The sequence below is a fragment of the Notechis scutatus genome, chromosome Z (genome assembly GCF_049901735.1).
Source record: "Notechis scutatus isolate UNSWTSFEM ecotype Mainland chromosome Z, rNotScu1.2, whole genome shotgun sequence".
Lineage (NCBI taxonomy): Eukaryota > Metazoa > Chordata > Lepidosauria > Squamata > Elapidae > Notechis > Notechis scutatus.
Genome location: NC_142025.1, coordinates 53,422 through 75,101, shown reverse-complemented (window position 1 = coordinate 75,101; position 21,680 = coordinate 53,422). Strand labels below are relative to the sequence as shown.

General features: G+C 47.9%; 1 protein-coding gene across 1 annotated transcript in view; it reads right to left on the bottom strand.

The window, feature by feature from the left end:
* Positions 1–1,358: 1,358 nt before the first annotated feature.
* Positions 1,359–21,680, bottom strand: part of LOC113423574 (unconventional myosin-Ig-like) — a 56,559-nt gene continuing 36,237 nt past the window's right edge. The window contains 8 exon segments of the mRNA XM_087946000.1: positions 1,359–1,670; positions 10,924–11,078; positions 11,813–11,853; positions 11,856–11,925; positions 12,868–12,972; positions 17,901–18,045; positions 18,214–18,437; positions 20,554–20,761. Of these exon segments, the coding sequence (XP_087802126.1) occupies positions 1,511–1,670; positions 10,924–11,078; positions 11,813–11,853; positions 11,856–11,925; positions 12,868–12,972; positions 17,901–18,045; positions 18,214–18,437; positions 20,554–20,761 (1,108 nt within the window). The 3' untranslated portion in view covers positions 1,359–1,510.

The window sequence follows — 21,680 nt, the reverse complement described above, 5'->3', positions numbered from 1 at the left end:
GAGCAGGCCTTTCTTCTGAGTCCCACCAGATGGACCATCTTCAGAGGGGATGTCAGGATTCCAGCAGTTACCCCCATTTAAATCATGAGTCTCGAGCCAAACTTCCAAAGGATTTATTGGGAGTTAACATGCCGGTGCTGCCTGGGTGTAGCCGACTCTGAGGCACATCATTCCTTATCCCCCTTGACCCTGATTTCCCCACCACCCCCTGGGTGTATCACAATTCATATTCTCCAATGGGACACGTCCACAGCCCAGAGTCATCAAGTCAGGCTCTCCAGTTAGAATTTTGCACGGCAGGAACTTCAGTCACCTAGTTTCTATTTCTGAAAAACTATGCATGGAATATGCTTTCAATTTCTAAGCTGCCGCACTGCTCTTTCAAACCCCTTCCCCCACCTCCCTTTCTGTTGGCAGCTCTAAAAAGACCATAGAAATGTTTTAGGAGTTGACAGAAGGAGACCATGGGTGAGATTCTACCAGTTCACACCATTGGGCGAACCAGTTGCGCAGGTGATCATTTGACCCTGCCCTAGTCTGTCCTTTATTTCCGCATTTTGCAACTCCACTGATTCGCACGACACAGCGGATTGCCGTGCCTCCGGTGTTTTACTCACTGGACTGCAGTAGAAGGTAAGTATTAGATCCGAAACACTGATTTTTCAAACGCTGCGCGTGCACAAACCACACATTTTGGTGCATGCGCAAGCAAAGCCAAACTGGTTGTTACACCGGTTGAATCCCACCCATCACATCTCCTTTCTCCCAGCTCTGACGGGTTGGGTGGATGTAACTAATGGACCTGGTCTTCCATGGATCTTCTCCACCAGGGGTTCAAATTCAAACCACGATTCATGGTTAGGGATCTTGGATCCGTTCCAAGACCTTCGGATTCCCGGAGAAGGAATTGAAGCCATATTGTCTCGTACAGGGAGTCCTCGACTGATGACGATGGGGGTGCCCCAGCAGCCACGTTGTTGCGCTCCACCCCATTTGATGACCTTCCTGCCCGCCGTCGTTAAGCAAAGTGCAGCAGTCATTTGGGGAACCGGGCTTCCCCATCGGCCGCTTGTCGGAAGGTCGCCAAAGGGGGCATGGAGGGAAATAACGTGATCTACCCAGGGACGTTGCAACCCCTTCGTAAACCCAAGTCGGTGGCCGTGCGTCTGCGTTTGGGTGGCGGGGAACGCAGCGACGGTCATAAGGGTGGGAAAAATGGCCATCAGTCGCTTTTTTCCCCCAAGCGCGGTTTTGCAACTTGAGACGGTCACTAGATGGGAAGTCGTAAGTCGAGGGCTGGCTGTAAGAAGTATTGTGCTTTCACGGCGATGGAAGGAGGGATTTTAGCTAATAAAAAAAGGAAGGCAGGACCGTTCCTTCCGTCACTCAGCTCCACACACCACCACAATTTCAAAAGAGAGTAAAGGTGCTAGACCTCATGATTGGTGGAATCGCTTTTTCCGCTCTTCCAGGAGCCAGAGAGGTTTGAGGGTTCAAGGCAAATGCTGGTTTACCGGCTCATTGGCCAGTGGAGAACAAAGCCGTCCCGGGTCTTAGCGAAATCCGGCTGGGTCACGTCGTCACAGCGGGCAACTGTCACGAAGTGTTTCCGGCTCTTTTGGCTAAGCGGGATGCGGTCGGACACCGTAACTTGAAAGTCTCGCTTGAGCCTGCACAGAGAGGGGGAAAAAAGGGGGTTGGAAACAAAAACAAAAAAAGGTCCAGCAGAGAAAAAGGCACAAACCATGGTTTGTTTAATCCTGGTTGGTTGAAATATGTGGTTTTCGGTCAGGGTTCGCAAGCAGAAATCTGGAATGGTGGGAAATGTGGCCTTAGGGCAATTTAGGACATTTATATCAGGACTTCCACTCCCAGAATCCCCCAGCCAGGATGCTTTAAGAGGGGAGGACTTCAACTCCCAGAATCCACCAGCCACAAAGTGTGAAAAATGGTCCCAAGTGGTTTTTTCAGTGCTGTTTTCACTTTGGTCACTAAATGGATCATTGTAAGTCAAGGACTGCCTGGACGAGGGCCCCGGGGCCATAAATCCATCCTCATATTGGGAGACCGAGGAAATCATTCGGCAGACCACGATTTAACCCAGATCTAAACTTAGCCTGATAACTCTCTCTCTCTCTCTCTCTTCCCCCAGGCAACCATCACCATGGCAACTAGGTGCTAGCTGACTGCCATGGCAACCAGAGCATCCTTAGTCCCCAAACTTTCCCACTGGACCAGGAGCAAAAAACCCCAAACAAACCAGGATGAACGACAGAATCCTGGTTTGCCAAATGAGAAAGCAATGATCAGACCTCCCAATCCAGCATTTCTGAGATCCTCGACTTACAATGAGCCATTTAGTGACCATCTAAAATAAAAACGGCCCTGGAAAAAAAAAGAGACGGAGGACCTTTTCTCCGCACTTATGACCATTGTCTCATTCCTCCCCCCGTGGTCACAATTCAGATGCTTGTAACAACGGACTCATCTTGATGACAGTCGCCTTGTTCCCTGGTCACACAGTTTCACTTAACAACCGTGTGACCAGCTTAACAACAGCAGGGATTCCCTTAATCAGTGACGGAAGAAAATAGGGCAAAACTCACAACATATTGTCTCGCTTAGCAACAGACCTTTTGGGCTCTATTGTGGGCATAAGTCGAGGACTGCCTATACAAATTATCCCTCATTAAAGGGGGTCTTTTGTAGACCAAATATTTGCCTTTAAGCTTTTTCCTTTCCTTCCCTTTTCCTCTTTCCTTTCCTTTCTTTTTCTTTCTTTTCTTTTCCTCTTCTCTCCTCCCTTTTCGTTCCCTTTTTTCTTTTTCCTTCCCTTTCCCTTTCTCTTTTCCTTTCTTTCCTTTCTCCTTCCCTTCTTTCCTTCCCTTCCTTTCCCTTTCCTAACTCCATCTTTCCTTTTTTTCTCTTCTTTCTTCTCTTCTCTTCTTTTTCCTTTTCCTTTTCTTTTCCTTTAACTTTCTATTTTCTTTTCCTCCTCCTCCTCCTCCTCCTCCTCCTCCTCCTCCTCCTCCTCCTCCTCCTCCTCCTCCTCCTCCTCCTCCCTCCCCCTTTTCTTTTCCTTCCTACACAATTTTACCTGCTCGCTCTCCCTCTCCATCTCCAGATGACTCAAACAAAAACCAAGCTAAATTCAAGGGGTGTGAAGTCGTCCCGATTTCTGTCCAATGAAGGCATTGATGGCAATACCTTGACTCATTTGAGGCTGTTCCCCACTTCAACGTGGCACGGCAAAAACCGAAACAGGACCACAGAGAAGCTTTCACAGAAAGGAGGTCAAAAAAAGTCAAGATAGCCACAGGTGCAATGCAGACATTCATACACTCTGGAGTGGGATTCTACTGGTTCGGACCGGTTCAGGCGAACCGTTTGCTCCGAGGTTCAGCTGTGAGGATCAGCCGTCTCTATTCTGTGATTTATATCTTGCTTTTTTCAAGCTTAGCTGATTCGTGCGGCACAGCAGATTTCTCTTGCTAAGGGAGATGTTGTTAAGTGAAATTTTGTCCCATTTTACAACCTTCCTGGCCACCATCACTAAGGGAATCCTGGCTGTTGTGATGCGAGCCACCCGGTCGTTATAAGTGGCTTCCCCGTCGGCTTGTCAGAAGGTCATTAAGAGGGGAATCCAGTGACCCCAGGAATGCTGCGACTGTCGTAAAGATGAGTCGGCAGCCAAGCATCTGAATTTTGAGCATGGGATCTGGCAACGGTCATAAGTGTGAAAAATGGTCGTAAGTCCCTTCATTCCTTGGACATGGTCCCTAAATGAACTGTAGTACGTCGAGGACTGCCTGTCGTTGAAAATGAGGGTTTGAGCTTAGCTCAAGAGCCTTTGGGGGTATGTTAGGTGACATAGCAACATGGTCCAGGAAGGCTGTGGATGATGGATGCTGTAGTCCCTCCCTCCTTCCTGGATTACGGGGTGGACCTCTGCTGAGGAAGCTAAGATCTGACCTCTGTTTTTGTGCTCTGATTGGACAAAGATTTTCCCAGAGGAAAATCGGCATTTCCTGCCTCCCCGTCACTGACCGATCTTCTTTCTCTTTCTCGTCTTCCTCACCCTTCCCTTTTTTCTCCCCTCCCTCTCTGCTCTCTCCTTTTCTTAAACTCTGATGCACTCGTGAGCTTTCCGGCAGTTACCTAGCAACCCTCCAAAAAGAGGTTTTCTCACATTTATTCAAAGTGGGGCAGCAGACCTCTGACTCCTCCGGCTGTGCGAGAAGATATACGGAGAAAGATGCAACTCAGGATGCTGGTGGCCCCCCCCCCAAATTGGACACAGATGGGGTACAGGTCCCCATCAAGTCCCTTCCCAACCTGGCAAACCGTACTACTCAACGAGTGGTCCTTAATGGGTCTAAGTCTACATGGAGGGAAGTAAGCAGTGGGGTGCCACAAGGTTCCCTCTTAGGCCCAGGACTCTTCCATATCTTCATTAGCGACTTAGATGAGGGAACAGAAGGGGAACTTACCAAGTTTGCAGATGATACTAAGCTGGCAGGAATAACTTAACACCCAAGAAGATAGGCTCAAGATCCAGATGGATCTCGACAGACTTGAACCCTGGGCCATATCTAACCAAATGAAATTCAATGTAGAGAAAAGTAAAGTCTTCCATCTAGGCAAGAAAAACCAAAAGGACACATATAGATTGGGTGAAACCAGGCTCAATAGCAGGAACTGTGAGAGGGATCTTGGAGTCTTAGTGGACAACCAGCTAAATAGGAGCCAGCCGTGTGCAGCAGCCGCCAAAAAAGCCAATGCAATCCTAAATTGCATTAACAGAGGGATACAATCGAGATCAAGGGAGGTACTGACACCACTCTATAAAGCCTTAGTAAGACCACACCTAGAGTCCTGCATCCGGTTTTGTTCACCACACTATAAAAAAGAGGTTGAGATTCTAGAAAAAGTACAGAGAAGAGCAACCAGGATGTTGAGGGGACTGGAGGATAAAACATACGAAGAAGGGTTGCAGGAACTGGGCTTGGCTAGTCTAGTGAAGAGAAGGACAAGAGGAGACAGGAGAGCAGCCTTCCAATATTTGAGGGAGGGGCTGCCCCAGAGAGGGGGAAGGGGTCAATCTATTTTCTAAAGCGCCTATAGCCAGACAAGGAATAATGGATGGAAACTGAACAAGGAGAGATTCAACCTGGAAATAAGGAGAAACTTTCTGACAGTGAGAACAATCAACCAAGGGAACAGACGTTGCCCTCGGAAGTTGTGGGAGTGCCATCACTTGAGACTTTCAAGAAGAGATTGGGCTGCCATTTGTCAGAAATGGTGTAGGGTCTCACGTTTGGGTGGGGGGTTGGACTAGATGACCTACAAGGTCCCTTCCAACTCTGATTATCTGTATCTGTATCTGTAATTCTATATTTTGGGGGTTGAACTGGGGAACTCTGAGTATCCTAGACCAAGCCAAGTCCCAAAAATGCTAGGGAATTGCTAAAAATGTAGAACTCAGACAAAAGCAGCCATCAACAGACACAGAGAGGTAAATAAGGTTTACACACCTTTGAAAACAGACAATAAACTCTAGAACAGACAATATAGGCCCTATAACAGCCACTATGTAGGACAAACAGGGAGAAGACTTATGGAACGCATCCAGGAACACCAACAAGTGATCAGAAGACACAATGAAAATTCCTTAATTGCACAACCCATGGACAGACGCAACCATAATTCCAACTGGGAAACTCTGCGCATCCTAGACCAAACCAAGTTGAAAAATGTTAGAGAATTCCTAGAAGATGGCATTCAGGCAAAGCAGCCATCAACGGACAGAGACAGATAAATAACATTTACACACCTTTGAAAAGAGACAATAAAATCTAGAACAGATAACGTAGGGATTGAAACAGCCACAATGTAGGACAAACAAGTAGAATACTAGCAGAACGCACCCACAAAACAAACTAGCATCCAGGAACACCCACAAGCGGTCAGAAGACACAATTCCTTATTTGCACAGCCCATGGACAGATTCAACCATAATTTCAACTGGGAAACTGAGCATCATAGAGTTGGAAAATATTACAGAATTCTTGGATGCCTGGCGTTCAGACAAAGCAGCCATCAATGGATAGAGAAAAATAATGCTTACACACCTTTGGAAAGACACAATAAAATCTAGAACAGACAATGAAGGGAGTGTAAAAGCCATTATGTAGGAGAAACAGGTAGAAAACTAGCAGAACGCATACAGAAACACCAACAAGCAATTAGAAGACACAATAAAAACTCCTTAATTGCACAACCCATGGACAGACTCAACCATAGTTCCAACTGGGAAACTCTGAGCATCCTAGACCAAACCAAGTTGAAAAATGTTAGAGAATTCTTAGAAGATGGCATTCAGGCAAAGCAGCCATCAACGGACACAGAGAGATAAATAACATTTACATGCCTTTAAAAAGAGACAATAAAATCTAGAACAGATAACGTAGAGATTGTAACAGCCATCAACGGACAGAGAGGGATAAATGATGTTTACACACCTTTGAAAAAAGACAATAAAATCTAGAACGTAGCGATTGTTACAACCACTATGTAGGGCAGATGGGTAGAAGGCGAATGGAGCACATCCACAAACACAAGACCAAATTTGACCCTTGTTGTGGCACCAGAGAAAAAGCGAACAACAACAAAGCTGGGAGTCCTTTTTTCGCTTTGTGCTAACACCTCCATTTTGGCAAGCTCTCTGCCACACTGTCACAACTTCAGAAGTGCAAATGAACGTCTAAATAAATGGATTTAGGATTGCGCTGAGCTGTTAGCTTTAAGTCTCACGCTTTGAAATTTCACAGTTTCACAACAGCAGTGGAACGGAGACAAGATATATCTCTGTGTTTGTGTGTTTGTGTTAATTATACTGAGTTTTCTTTTGTTAGGAAATTAAAAATGCAAAGCTGTGGTCATATTGGCTAAGAAGTTTATTTCAAGGTTGCAAGGTTCATTTTTTGAATTGAAGCCAATTTGGTCTAGGTGACAAAATGCTGGCACGAGAGCAGGGAGACGTGAGTTCTAGTTCTGCCCGAAGCATGCAACATTAGCAGCAAGTTGGTGAGTTCGAGTCCCGCCTTAAGCAAAAAATCATACTGGGTAACTTTGGGCCAATCACCAGGAGACGGTGAATTCTAGTCCCACCTTAGTCATGAAAGCCGGATGGGGGATTTGGAGGCAGCACAACCCACCTCACAGCATCCTTGTTTTGGGGAAAATAGAAGGAGGAAGCGCTTATGACCGCCTGTGCATGCACAGGGTGACGGGATCACAACTTGGACTCGTTTAACAACTGCGTGATTCACTTAACAACCTCCAAATGCTCAAATCTCAACCAACATTCTCCAAGATCATCTCCCAGATACCGAAAGGGGTTAAAGATTCACAGGTGTTACAGAGATAATCAACCTAACCCAAAATACACCAGAAATTAGACCAGCTGTTCTAAAATAGGAGTGTGTGTGTGTGTGTGTGTGTGTGTGTGTGTGTAATCTTATTTTAGAACAACTGCTCTAATTTCTTATATATTTGGGGGCAGGTTGATCTATCTACTTTTCTATCTATCTATCTATCTATCTGGACTATCATTATCTACTACCTATCAATCTATCTGATTTATCATTCTATCTAATCTATCTGATCTATCATTATGCATTATCTATCTATCTATCTATCATCTATCTATCTATCTATCTATCTATCTATCTATCTATCTATCTATCTATCTATCTATCTATCTACTATCTCTCTCTGTGTGTGTGTATACACACACACACACCCAATCTATCATTTCCCTATCACCTTTCTTGATGTATTTATATCTATCATCTCTCTCTCTCTTATTTGCCTGCCTGTCTGTCTCTCTGTCTGTCTGTCTCTGTCTCTGTCTCTGTCTCTCTCTCACCTGGTGGAATGCCATGCTAAAGGACACTGGCCAGTTTCCCGCATTCCCATCAACAGATAAAAACCAGTATCTCAACACGCCGTCCTTCGGCCTAGCAACTGCAGTCCATCATCCGCTACGCGCACATGCAGGGGTGGGATGCAAATATTTTTACTACCAGTTCTGTGGGCGTGGCTAGGTGGGCGTGGCTAGGTGGGCATGGCCATGTGACTGGGAGGGGAGGGGCCAGTCAGGAGCAAGATTTGCTGGTTCTCTGAACTGGGCAGAATCATAACAACCGGTTCTATAGAACCGGTCTGAACTGGTAGAATCCCACCCCTGCACATAGGGAGGGCTGACAGGCGGCAACGGGTGGATATTTACATGTGTGCGTACAGTTCTTGTTTTTGATTTAAAAAAAAAAAAGCAGATCTGGAAGCCGAATCAAATGTACCAATCGCTCTTCCAAACTGGTCAAATGGGTGTTTAACAACCAGCTGTCTGCGTTGTTTGTGTACCACTTAAGAAAAACACAACCTCCTCTTTTGGCAAAAATAAGGGAAGCAATGGTGCTCTGGGCAACGAGAGTGCTTGCAAACTCACAAAAAAATATTCCTTCAGCTCCTCCAAAGGCGGATACAAGAAATCCTTGGATAGAGAGTCGAGAGGGGGTGGGGAGAGAGATGATTGATAGATAGATAGATAATAGGTAGAGAGGGAGGGAGGGAGGGAGGGAGAGATATTAGGTAGTTGGGTAGAGAGAGAGATGGATGAATAGATAGACAGATAATAGGTAGGGAGGTAGAGAGAGAGGTTGATAGATAGACAATAGGCAGGCAGATAGGGAGCGAGAAATAATAAGTAGGACGGTAGGGAGGTAGGAGATAGATTATGAGATAGATCGGGGTCACCAACCTTTTGGACCTCAGGGACCACCAAACTCATAATTTTAGATCCCAGGGACCACTAACTGGTTCTGTGGGCGTGACCTAATTTGTGGGTGTGGCTTGGTGATCATGTGACTGGCTGGGCATGACTTGTTTGTAAATATAAATATTTAAAATTCGGATTTAATATAATTTATATTAAATAAATATTGATTTTTTTTTTATAAAAAATAGCAACTTTTACCCAAAACCAGGCAAAGCAGGCAGGCAGATTGAGTTGCTCACAGAATCATTCAGTGATCTATCTATCTGCCATTGGCTAGCTCAGTCTGTCACACAAAATTTGCTTGCAAGCAAACTCACAAAATTAACTCACAACACACCATGTATGTAAATATTGATTTTTTTAATTAAAAAAATAGCAACTTTTACCCAAAATCAGGCAAAGCAGACAGATTGAGTTGCTCACAGAATCATTCAGTGATCTATCTATCTGCCATCGGCTAGCTAAGTCTCTCAAATTTGCTTGCCATGTGTGTGCGCTGAATTTGCTTGCAAGCCCAACTTGCAGCCCTCAGTGAGGTACGGCTGTGCTTAGCTAGAAAGCAAGAAATCCAACCATTTCCTGCTTCCTAGCTAATCTAAATCTCCCGGCACAGCAGAACAGATGATGGTCGGAAAAAGGAAAAATAGCAACTTAGCAGACAAGTTTACTGGGTAAGGAGTGAGTGGGCGGGGAGGGTTCCCGTGGGCCACATAGGCGGAGCAGCCTTGTGTTTCTGCACAGCCTGGATTAATTGCTTTGTGGGGGTGCTCTGGGGGTGAGATTACTTTGCGGCCCTCCAAAATTTTCTCACGGCCCAGATAGATGATAGATAGATGGAGGGAGGGAGGGAGGGAGGGAGAGAGAGATAACAGGTAGGAAGGTAGGTAGATAGTTGGATGGAGAGAGAGATGGATGGATGGATGGATAGACAGATAATAGGTAGGTATATAAGGAGAGAGAGGGATAATAGGTAGGAAGCAGAGTTGGGTATTCAGCAGGTTCTGACCAGTTCTGGAGAACCGGTAGCGTAAATTTTGAGCAGTTTGGAGAACCAGCAAATCCCACCTCTGACTGGAGATTTTACAGTCTCCTTCCCCTGCCGCGCCCACCAAGCCACGCCCAAAGAACCGGTAGTAAAAAAATTGATAGGTAGGAAGGTAAGTAGGTAGGTAGGTAGAAAGATGGGTGGATATAGATGGATAGATAGATGGATAGATACAGACAAACAAATAGATCAATAATTAGAAACACAGAGAGGGATGATGGATGGATGGATGGACAGATGGCTAAAAGGAGAAATGGATAGATTGATAAATAAATTGCACACGTTTATACTCCAAGCAAAGGATTGATAGGCCTCAACTTATAACCATCCCTTCCCTCGCTGCAGTCAAAGTGACAACAGCACTGGGAAACCATCCCCCTCCCTAGTTTTCCACACTTACGACCATCGTGACTTCGCCATGGGGACCTGATAGGATGGTTGCCGTTCTCCTGGGCTGCTATTCCTCCGACTTACAGCCCCAGTCAGCCTCTGATGGATCAGCCTCAATGGAAGCGCTGAACCTCAACTCCCTTAACAGCCGCGACAGTTTGCTTAATGACCATGGCCGAAAGAGGCCGGGGGAAAAAAATAATCTGCCGCTGTTCAATTCAAATGGCTGGCTAGCTGAGCCGCCGTTGGCTCATATTTTCACTGCATCCTGCAACACTCCCACCCCCCCATCCCCAGGGGGTCAACCCGGTGAGTCTTCAACTTACGACTATTCCTTTTAGCGACTGACCCGAAAATGGTGCTAAACAAAAAAAGAAAATAAGCGAAGTCCGTTTTTCGCATCGAACAACCATCATGGATCGGAAATTTGGATGCTGGGTGAGCGACTCAGACTTACAACCGTTGCCCTGACACTGTGATCCCCTGTGGGGGAACCCTCCAATGAGCAATTCCCTGAAGAGGCTGTGAAGGGCAGGGAAATGCAGGGCAGGGCAGGGCTCCCTGTGCTCACATCTCGCTTAGCGACGGGAAAGGTCAATTGTGGTCCTAAGTGGCAGGAGGGGCGCATGTGAGAAGAAGGGCCTACCTCCTAAAGTGGTCCACCAGGACTCCAACCAGCTCCCCGACCCGCTGGTCATTGGATGGCTGCATTTGATGGAGGCACACCACTAGGCATCGCTGCTTCTCCAAGTGGAAGACGACCAGCTGGTCCTCTCCGCTGGTGACACTCAGGCCAGACACCTGCCGGGCAAAGGCGTGTTGGGGAAATAAAAAGGCTGTTTGGGCAACTCACATTGGAGAGGGGGAGGAGGAGGAGGAGGAGGAGGAGGAGGAGGAGGAGGAGAAGGAGGAGGAGGAGGAGGAGGAGGAGGAGGAGGAAGGAGGAGGAGGAGGAAGAAGGAGGAGGAGGAGGAGAAGGTGGGGTCCTTGGTGCTCTCTGGTTTTCTGGAAGACATTTCATGACCCAACTAGGGAATGTCATCAGTGCTAGAAGGAAGGGGGGTATGGAGAGAGGAGGAAAGAGAGAAGAAAGAAGGGAAGAAAGAAGGAAACAAAGAAAGAAAAGGAGGGGAGTACTGGGGGGTCTTTGGTACTCTCTGAGCTGGGTGGTTTCCTTGCAGACATTTCATGACTGAACTAGGGAACAGCATCAGTGTTAGGAGGAAGGGGTTTGGAGAGAGAAAGAGAGGAGGAGGAGGAGGAGGAGGAGGAGGAGGAGGAGGAGGAGGAGGAGGAAAAGGAAAAGGATTGTGGGGTCCTTGGAGCTCTCTAAGCTGGGTGGTTTTCTTGCAGACATCTCATGACCCAACGAGGGAACGTCCTCCGTGCAATATGTAAGGCTGGGGACGTGGCTCTCAATGTCCTGCCTCCTTTGTGCAGCTCGGGCCTCCCTAATTCCCAGAAGCCCCTCCTGCTCTTCTGCGGACCCCCAAATCAGGAGACCCCCACCCCTAACCCCCTCCACCGCTTCTTACCGTGCCGAGAGCGATGGTCTTCTTGACCCGGTATTGCTTCCGGGATCCAGTTTGTAGAGGTGCTGATCGGTGATCAGAAGGGCTCGGTCCGTCCGTTTGTTACACCGGTTGACCTGTGGAAGTGGGGAGACGGTCAAGAAAGGAAGGTTCCCCCCTAAGAAGAAGCAACTCAGGACCTTCCTCACCTGCCAGATCGAGGAAGGAGAGGGAGACAGCCGGGCGGGGGTGGGGGGCTGCCATGGTTTGAGCAAATTGGTTGCAAACCGGGAGCTAATTTTTATGGCTGGTTGGTAAACCAGCAAAACACCTGCCTCCCATCATAGTGCAGGAGGCCAACTAGGCCACGCCCACCATCACCACGCCCACCCAGCAACGGGCAGACAACTGGTTGCTAAATGTTTTGAAGCCCACCCCTGGAGACAGCCCACCCCGTTTAAGCCCTGGAGGTCAATGGGAAACCAGGCGCCGTCCTACGGGTGCTTCTTGCTTGCAATTCAACTAGCTTCGGGCTACTTACTGGCATCCTGGAGGTGTTACCGTAGAGACTTCCAGGGATAGAGCAGCCTTTTCTAACTTGGTTTGGGGGAATGGGGGGAGTTGGCCGTGTCACACCTGAGGAGGCCGTGCTTCTAATTGAATGCTTGGGAGGTGGCATCATAGAGACCTCCAGAGATAGAGTGGCCTTCTTGAATCGGGCACCTGCTGTTTCTGTCTCTCTCTTTCTTTCTGTCTCTCTGCCTCTCTGTGTCTCTTTCTCTGTGTCATTCTGACTCTCTCTTTCTCTCTGTGTCTCTCTCTTTTTGACTCTCTCTCTGTCTCTGTTTGTCTCTCTGTCTCCCTCTCTCTCTTTCTGTATGTCTCTCTTTCTCTGTGTGTCTCTTTGTGTGTCTTTGTCTTTCTCTCTCTCTCTCTCTCTTTCTATCTCTCTCTTTTTGCCTGTTTGTGTGTGTGTGTTTTTGTGTGTGTGTGTCTGTCCCAGGCTTAGCAACTTGATGATGACTTGGACTTCAACACCCACAATTCCCCAGCCAGCCTGACCCACATGGGCCTCTCACCTTCCTCACGTGGCATGAGAACAACACGGAACTGAAGTGCATCTTGTCTTTCAGGGCTGAAACCTGTTTGATGAACTGGGGAGCCAAGCTTGGATTGTCCTCTGCCTGGAGAAGAATGAAAGAGGACAGGAGGAGAGTTATTATGTCTTGTGAAGTGGGGATGAAGTGCGCTAGGGGGTCCTTGGTGCTCTCTGAGCTTGGTGGCTTTCATGCAGATGTTTCGCGACCCAACTAGGGAACGTCATCAAGGCTATGTAGCGTGCGGCTTGCTCCCTGTTTTATCTAAACAGTAACTTGCTCTGCCAAGGTTGGTGGGGGCTAAGAAGCTTTCTCCTTGGTGGTTTCTGGAGTAGGTTGTTTGTGTGGTGTTAACCCCTCCCTGCTCAAGTGGAATTGATGATGATGTGAGTGCTGATAATGTCTCACTGTCCTCTCTCCCTGTTTCCCTCTCTCTATTCATCATATCTATCCCACTATTCATCTCCATCTTCTTATCTGCATATATATAATCTTTATTTATCATATATTTGTTATCTATCTATCATCTATCTATACCTATCTACCTATCATCTGTCTCTCTCTGTATATCCATATATCACCTCTTGCTGTCTCTCTGTGTCTCCAATCCATCCATCTATTGTATCTTTCCCTCTATTGCATTATTGTATCTATCTATTGTATCTAGAATGATATTGTATCTATCTAGCTGTATTTATCCATATAATCTATTATCTACCTCTATTTTTCTGTCTCTCACTCTCTATATCCATATAATCCCTCTATTATTTATCTCTGTCCGCCTTTCTATCTATGTACCTATAACATCTCTCCCTCTATCCCTCTGTCTAGCTATCTGTCTGTCTGTCTGTCTATCATCTCTCTTTCCCTCTGTCTATCCGTCTATCCATCTATTCGTCTATCTCATCTGTCTCTCTGTCTCTGTCTCTATCCGTCTATCCATCGATCTATCATATATCTATCTCATCTCTCTTTCTCTCTCTCTGTCTTTCTCTCTCTGTCTGTCTCTCTATGTCTATCTATCCATCTATCCATCTATCTATCTCATCTCTCTGTCTGTCTCTATCTATCTATCCGTCTATCCATCTATCTATCTCATCTCTCTGTCTCTATCTATCTATCCGTCTATCCTATCTATCTCATCTCTCTCTCTGTCTCTCTCTCTATATCTATCTATCCATCTATCCTATCTACCTCAGCTATCTCATCTCTCTCTCTGTCTCTCTGTCTCTCTCTGTGTCTCTGTCTCTGTCTCTCTCTCTCTCTATATATATATACACCTATCTATCCACCCATCTATCTCATCTATCTATCTCATATCTCTCTCTCTGTGTCTCTCCATCTATCAGTCTCTCCATCTATCATTTACCTCCTCTCTGTCTTTGTCTCTCCATCTATCCGTCTATCCATCTATTCATCTTTCTCATCTCTCTCTCTCTCTCCATCTATCATATATCTATCTCATCTCTCTGTCTCTCTCTCCATCTATCTACCATCTCTCTCTCTCTCATCTCTCTCTGTCTCTATCCATCTATTGTCTAGCCATCTCATCTCTCTGTCTCTCTCCGTGTCTCCGTCTCTCCGTGTCTCTGTCTCTCCATCTGTCCATCTCTCATCTCTCTCTCTCTATCAGTCTATCCATCTATCTCATATCTCTCTCGGCTTCTCTCCGTCTCTCCGTCTCTCCATCTCTCTGTCTATCCATCTATCTCATATCTCTCTCCCTTCCCCCCCACAACTAGCCCAAATGCCCCCTCCGTTCAGTTGGGAGGATCGGCATGGAAGGGTTGCGCTTGGAGCTTCCGGGGCATGCATGGAAGTCTGTGTGAGGACGAAAGCTTTTTCTTCTTCTTCTTCTTCTTCTTCTTCTTCTTCTTCTTCCCCCATACACATGAATTGCACAACGGATAGAACGGGGGTGGGTGGGGGGGTGGGTGGAGGTGGAGGGGGGAGGCTCCAATAATCTTCTGCCTCCAGCCAAGAGGCATCGTCACCATGGAAACGGTGCAGACGTTGAACCAACCCCCCCCACCCCCCAAATCCTGATTCTATGAGATGCTCTTGGCTGAGTCCTGCATCACCCAGAACTTGGGTGGCAGATATTTAAACAACAACAACAACAACAACAACAACAACAACCACAACCCTGCTTCTGGCTTCCCAGGAAACCTCAAGGCAGGTAGGGCTGGTGGGGTGGGGTCTCCAGACAGGATAGAGAGAAGAGAGGGGCTCTCTGAGGTGGGGGGTTTCCTTGTAAATGTTTCATGACCCAACTAGGGAAGAGTATCAGTGTTAGAAGGGAGGAGGAGGAGGAGGAGGAAGAAAGAAAAGGAAAAGGACTGAGGGGTCCTTGGTGCTCTCTGAGCTGGGTAGTTTCCTTCCAGACATCTCATGACCCAACCAGGAAACATCATCATGGAAGGAAGGAAGGAAGGAAGGAAGGAAGGAAGGAAGGAAGGAAGGAAGGAAGGAAGGGAGGGAGGGAGGGAGGGAGGGAGGGAGGGAGGGGGAGGGAGGGAAGGAAGGAAGGAAGGAAGGAAGGAAGGAAGGAAGGGAAGGAAGGGAAGGAAGGAAGGGAAGGAAGGAAGGAAGGGAAGGAAGGAAGGAAGGAAGGGAGGGAGGGAAGGAAGGAAGGAAGGAAGGAAGGAAGGAAGGAAGGAAGGAAGGAAGGAAGGGAGGGAGGGAGGGAGGGAGGGAGGGGGAGGGAGGGAGGGAGGGAAGGAAGGAAGGAAGGAAGGAAGGGAAGGAAGGGAAGGGAAGGAAGGGAAGGAAGGAAGGAAGGGAAGGAAGGAAGGAAGGAAGGGAGGGAGGGAAGGAAGGAAGGGAGGGAGGGAGGGAGGGAGGGAGGGAGGAAGGAAGGAAGGAAGGAAGGAAGGAAGGAAGGACTGTGGGGTCCTTGGTGCTCTCAGAGCTGAGTGGTCTCCTTCCAGACATTTCGTGACCCAGCTAGGGAACAGCATCAGTGATAGAAGGGAAAGGGTGGTTGTGGAGAGGAGGAAGTGGGTGGGAGGGAGGCTGAGGAATTCAACTCCCAGAATACCAACACCATCCTGCTGTGCTTCCCAGAGTAGACATTTTGTGAGATCTCCTGGTGGTCTCCTTTCCAAATACCATCCTGTTACACTTTCCAGATCAGCCCCATTTACTGCCAGGAGCTGTGAGATCTCCTGGTGGTCTCCTTTCCACATGCCAACCACATCCTGCTTTGCTTTCCAAATTAGCCATATTCGCTAGCTGGAAGATCTCCTGTGCAAGATGTGAATTTTTGTTTTATTTTTAAACCCAATAGGAAAGAAAACAGATAAACAGAGAACTGACACAGTTCTACACTTATCACAAAGGACAACAACCCTACAATCTTTCTATACATATAAAAGCAAAATGCCACTCACACATCATCACAAAATCTCCAGAACTATCAAGCCTACAAACTTGAAATTTGGCCCAGATGTTCCTCTTGGCTTCTAGGGGCTCACGAAGAAAGGATTTTTCAAAAGGACCCTTGAATCATTAGTATTTCATTAGTATTTCTTCTACAGCAATTAACACGCTCTGATGCTAAGGAGTTCTATTCCCCCTCCCCACCTGAAAAGAAATCTGTTCCCAAGGCAAAACACAAGCAGAGGAGTTTCAGTTTCAGTTTTAGTTTCACAGCACCAAGCAGCTTTAGTCCAGAACAGTTGAGCTAAGCCACACCCAGGCTCCTTGCTGTCTCCTTGCTCACCCAGCAGTTTCCAAACAGCCCTCCACTCTCTCACACACTGACAGGACGCTAGCCAGATGAATACCGATGGATGCTGGTAGGCAGAGGCAGAATTTTCTTTTCCTTATTTTCCTCCCCCAAAACTAAGCCTGACCACATAGTTTTGTAGCAAAGCACAGGCATCCAGCTAATTTGGGATAAATCATGGATTCCTCCAATGGAGCAACTGCCCCACTCCAGAGTGTCTCCAGATCTTGAGTCACAACTCAACGTGACACACACACAGTCATACCCACAAAAATAACCACCTCAAAGCGTCAACAGATGGAAAATCTGGGGAACACGCAAAAAAAAAACCAAAAACCCCACACCTCCCATCATCCTCGCCCACCAACAGCCCGCAGAAGAAAAATGGGAAGGGGGGAAGATGTGCTGAAGACGTCACTAAGCGGAGCTCTTTCATGAGCTGGCATTGTGCGTACGTGGGCTTGCATTCTGGAAGTTTTTTAAGAAAAAATTGCAAGACTCTCAAAAAAGTCTCCGGCTCGAGCAGGGGGTTGGGCTAGATGACCTTTGAGCTCCCTTTCAACTCTGTCATTCCATGATTCTGTAAGGATCTCCTGCTCGAACAGGGGGGCTGGACTAGATGACCTCCAAGTCCCCTTGCAACTCTGTCATTCTGTAAGCACCCCCCCCTGCACCCTTCTGTACCCCTTTTTGACTCCTAGGCCTCAGGGAAGCCTCCTGGGCGAAGCAGGAAGACAGCAAGGGGGATCCCGGCACAGCTGATCGTCGGGAGGGGGGGGGAAAAAGAAATGCCTTAAGGACTGACTGGGCGGGGGAGAACGCAGTTGGCGATAAGGACTGGGAAGGGAGGGGAGGGGTAGGCGGAGAGGGGCGGGGCCAGCCAGAGACACAATTTGCCTATTCTCCAAACCTCCCAGAATCGTAACAACCAGTTCTATAGAACCGGTCCAAACCGGTAGAATCCCACGCCTGCTCTCCCTTGTTCTACCTCTTCCCTGCTCTGCCCAGCCGGATTTTGTCCTTCCCCAGTTTCCTCCACAGCCAACAGGAGCCACACTCCATCTCCCTGTCAGCTGTTCGTCTTCCTCCTCCTTGGATTCAGACTCCGACAGGGGCAGGGCAGGTCCCGTGGTAACTTTGACCCGTCCTTAAATGAATGGTGATAAGTCACGCTCACCCTGTACGAACCCAGGCTGCGTCAACACACAAAAGGCCTTCTCTGATAGACGAGAACTTCAAAAGAAAGAACCGGGAGGGGTGGGGAGAATCAGGCCATTGTACGTACCGCTGCTAAATAGTTCTGTCTCCAGTTCCGGCAACAACCCCAATTTTTCCGCCGGCCTTGCAAGACCTCGAAGGCAGCCACCTTGGCTTTGATTTGGCTCATCTCGGATGGAGAGAGGTTGGTCACCAGCTGCCTGGCTCGCCACCTTGAGCAACACAACAACGACAAGCCACTGACAAGGGTTCATTTAGTGACGGTTGAAATGGGCAACGGGAACAGAGCGGAGATGGGCAGGAACTGATATGCTTTCAGAATGGAGGACTTCAACTCCCAGAATCCCCCAGGCAGAGTTGAAGTCCACCCATGGGATTACCTGGCAAAAATGAGCTGTGAACTCTCCTGGAACTGGGTCAGCACTGCCGGTGGCTCCGGCCACGCCACGCTTTTGCCGTAATCGGCCATGTTGCGCACCCCTTGGAAGCGTTGTATGAGGTCCAACAAGTACCCTTTCACTTTGTGACGCCTGTAGTAGGCCATGACAGTGTAGATGGCTCGCAGGTACCGGTAACGTTTGCGGGCGAGGGCTCCCCTCCAGACCTGGGTATAGAAAGGCACGTCGGAACCTCGAGTCAGAAGGGTATCATTTGGGGGCGGGGGTGTGTGTGTCAAAATGGCAGGGTTCCGGCTCCCATAATCCCCCTCCCAGAGACAGGGAGTCCTCGACTTGTGACCTCAATCGAGCCCCACATTTCTTTTCCTACACAAGAATGGTCACTAAGTGAATTCTGTCCCTTTCTGGCAATCATGTTAAACGAATCGCCTCAGTTGTGTGAAGTTAGGAACACGGTCGTTAAATGAATCGGACTCCCCCGTGACTTTGATTGTCAGAACATCGCAATAGGGGTTCGTCTGACTCCCCCGGGATGCTGCATCTGTTGCAAATACGAGTCAGTTGCCAAGTGTCCATTCTGGTCGTAAACTGAGGATTACTTGTATTTCAGCTAGGAAATCTGGGAATTGAAATTCTACCACAGAAGAGACATTTGGGGCTCCATTGTGGTGGTAAGTCGAGGACTACCTTTAGAGCGCTGCCTCCTACTTGTACAGGTAGTCCTCAGCCTACGACCGCAACCAAGCCCTATATTTATGTTGCTAAGTGGGATGGTTGTTAAGTGAATTCTTTCCCGTTTTACCACCTTTCTTGCCACTGCCATTAAGTGAATCCCTGCACTGGTGAAAATTAGTCACACGGTCGTTAAGTGAATCGGGCTGACTACTTGTCAGAAGGTCACAAAAGGGTACTGCACCCATCATAATTATGAGTCAGTTGCCAAGTGTCCGAATTTTGATCATGTGACCCTGGGGTTGTAAGTGCAAAAACTGTCATACGGGTAGCCCTCAACTTACGACCAAATCTGAGCCCAAAATTCAGATTGCTAAGTGAGAAATGTGGTGAGTATTCTTGCCAGATTTGTTAAATGATTCAATGCGGTTCTTAAATTTGTCCCCCCTGGTTGTTCAGTGAATCGGGATTACCCCATCAACTTCCCTTTTCAAACGGTCATGAGAGAGGATTGGGTGATTCTGGGAAGCAGCCACCGTCATAAATGTGAGTCAGCAGTCGAGTATCCGAAAGTTAATTCGTGTAACTGCAACGGTCCTATTTGTGAAAAATGGTTGTTGGAAATTTTTTCTGTGTCGTTGTAACTTGGAACAGTCACTAAATGAACTGTCATCAGTTGCGGACTGCCTGCAAGTCACTTTTTTACCACTGCCAACATAACTTTGAACGGTCACTAAAAGGAGGTGCCATAAACCGAAGACCTCCTGAAATTCCAACCCCTAATGTTTGGTGCGGTGTTCCTTGCTTTGGCTCCGTGTGTTTTGGGTCCCGCTCTCCATTGGGACGAGAAAACCAGCCGCGTGGCTTCATCCGGTGACAACAACCCAGGGGTGGGATTCGCCCGGTTCAGACTGGTTCGGGCGAGCCGATTGTTCCGACAGTCAACTGGCTCCGAACCAGTTAGCTCCTGCTCTTTTTCTGTGCTTTATGTGTCAACCCATAAAATACATCTATGGTCTTTTAACGCTGCCAACAGAAAGGGAGGGGGGAGCAGTGCAGCAGCTTGGAAATCAAAAGTGCATTCCATCAATGTTTTCAAAGATAGTAACTAGGCGACCGAAGTTTCTGCCGTGCACAATTCTAACTGGAGAGCATGACTGATGACTCTGGGCTATGGATGTGTCCCATTGGAGGATATGATTTATGATACACCCAGGGGGTGGGGTGGGGGGGAAACCAGGGTCAAGGGGGACAAGGAATTATGGCGTCTCAGAGTTAGCTACACGCAGGCAGTGTCAGACATGTTAACCCTTTTGAAGTTTTGGAAGTTTGGCTCGAGACTCACGGTTTAAATGGGGTTAAGTGCCGGAATCCTGACATTATGTCTTTTCGTTAGAGCACAGCTGATTTGCGCAGCAGAGCGGTTTGCCGCACCTCCACTGTTTTCTTCAGTGGCAGGAGAAGGTAAGTATTAGCTTTTTAAAAGGTGAAGCACGCACGCAGAACGCACATTTGGCGCATGCACATTTGGGGTGTGAGTGCCGGTGAATGTGTGCTTGGTGCGCGCGCCAAGCACATGCTCACTGGACCAGTTGTTATACCGGTTGAATTGCATCCCTGCCACAACCCTTACCCACAACCTCATGTTACCTTCTGCAACAACAGCACAATAATGGGGATCAGGTTGGCGCGTTCCTGTTCCAGGGCGAACAAAGTCCGCGGCGTTCGGATGAAGATCTTGGTTTGGCCGTAAGCTACGTCATCTTGGAAGCCATGTTGCTCTATCAAGGCTTGGGTGGCTGCACCATCCGAGGCCATGAGGTGGTTGGGCCAGGTGTATTCGCACGTCATCTTATACCTGGGTGAGGAAGAAATTAGGAGAATTGACCTGCTTTGACCGGACCGTAAGATGGTCTTCGGAAAACCATAGTAGGTTCTGCAGCTCAACATCGACAATGCTGTTCCCATCCCAAACCATGAAACTCAGGTTGTTTGTCCTAGAGACAAACCGGGGGGTAGGATTCTACTGGTTTGGCCCGGTTCGACCGAACTGGTAGCTTTGAGGATCAGCTGGGAGTGAACCGGTTTGGTTGGTCCCAATGATCATCTGATGGGCTCACCTGGGCTCTAGGCTGTGTTTTATATCCTGTTTTTCAAGCTCAACTGATTCGCGCAACACAGCAGGTTGCCATTTAAACATTAAGCTGTTTAACACAGAGAGATTGCTGGAGAAGGTGAGTAACAAATGCTCTGCGTGGGCGCAAAGCATGCACTCCTCAAACTGGTTGTTACACTGGTTGAATCGCACCCCTGAGACAAACGCTTTCTTGGTTTGATGTTTCTTGCAATTGGGAAATGAAAACCCCGCAGACAAGACCCCGCAAGGAGAAAGCTAGCAGATCGAGGAGATAGCTCAGTTCTGTTCCTGTGCTGCTCGGAACCAGGATTCACCCCATTTGGGTGAATGCATCGCCTTTTTTGTGTGGGGTCCTTGGAGGTCTCTAAGGTCGGTGATTTTTCTCGCAGACGTTTCATGACCCAACTAAGTAACATCATCAGTGCTAGGGACGTTTGTGGAGAGGAGGAGGGGGAAGAGGAGGAAGAAGGAGAAGGAAAGAAGAAAAGAAGGACTATGGGATTTGGTGCTCTCTGGTTGGTTTTCTTGCAGATGTTTCGTGACCAAACTAGGTAACATTATCAGTGCTAGAAGGCAGTGGGGTTTGCAGGCAGCAGCAGCAGCAGAAGGAGGAGGAGGGGAGGAAGAGAGCTATGGGGTT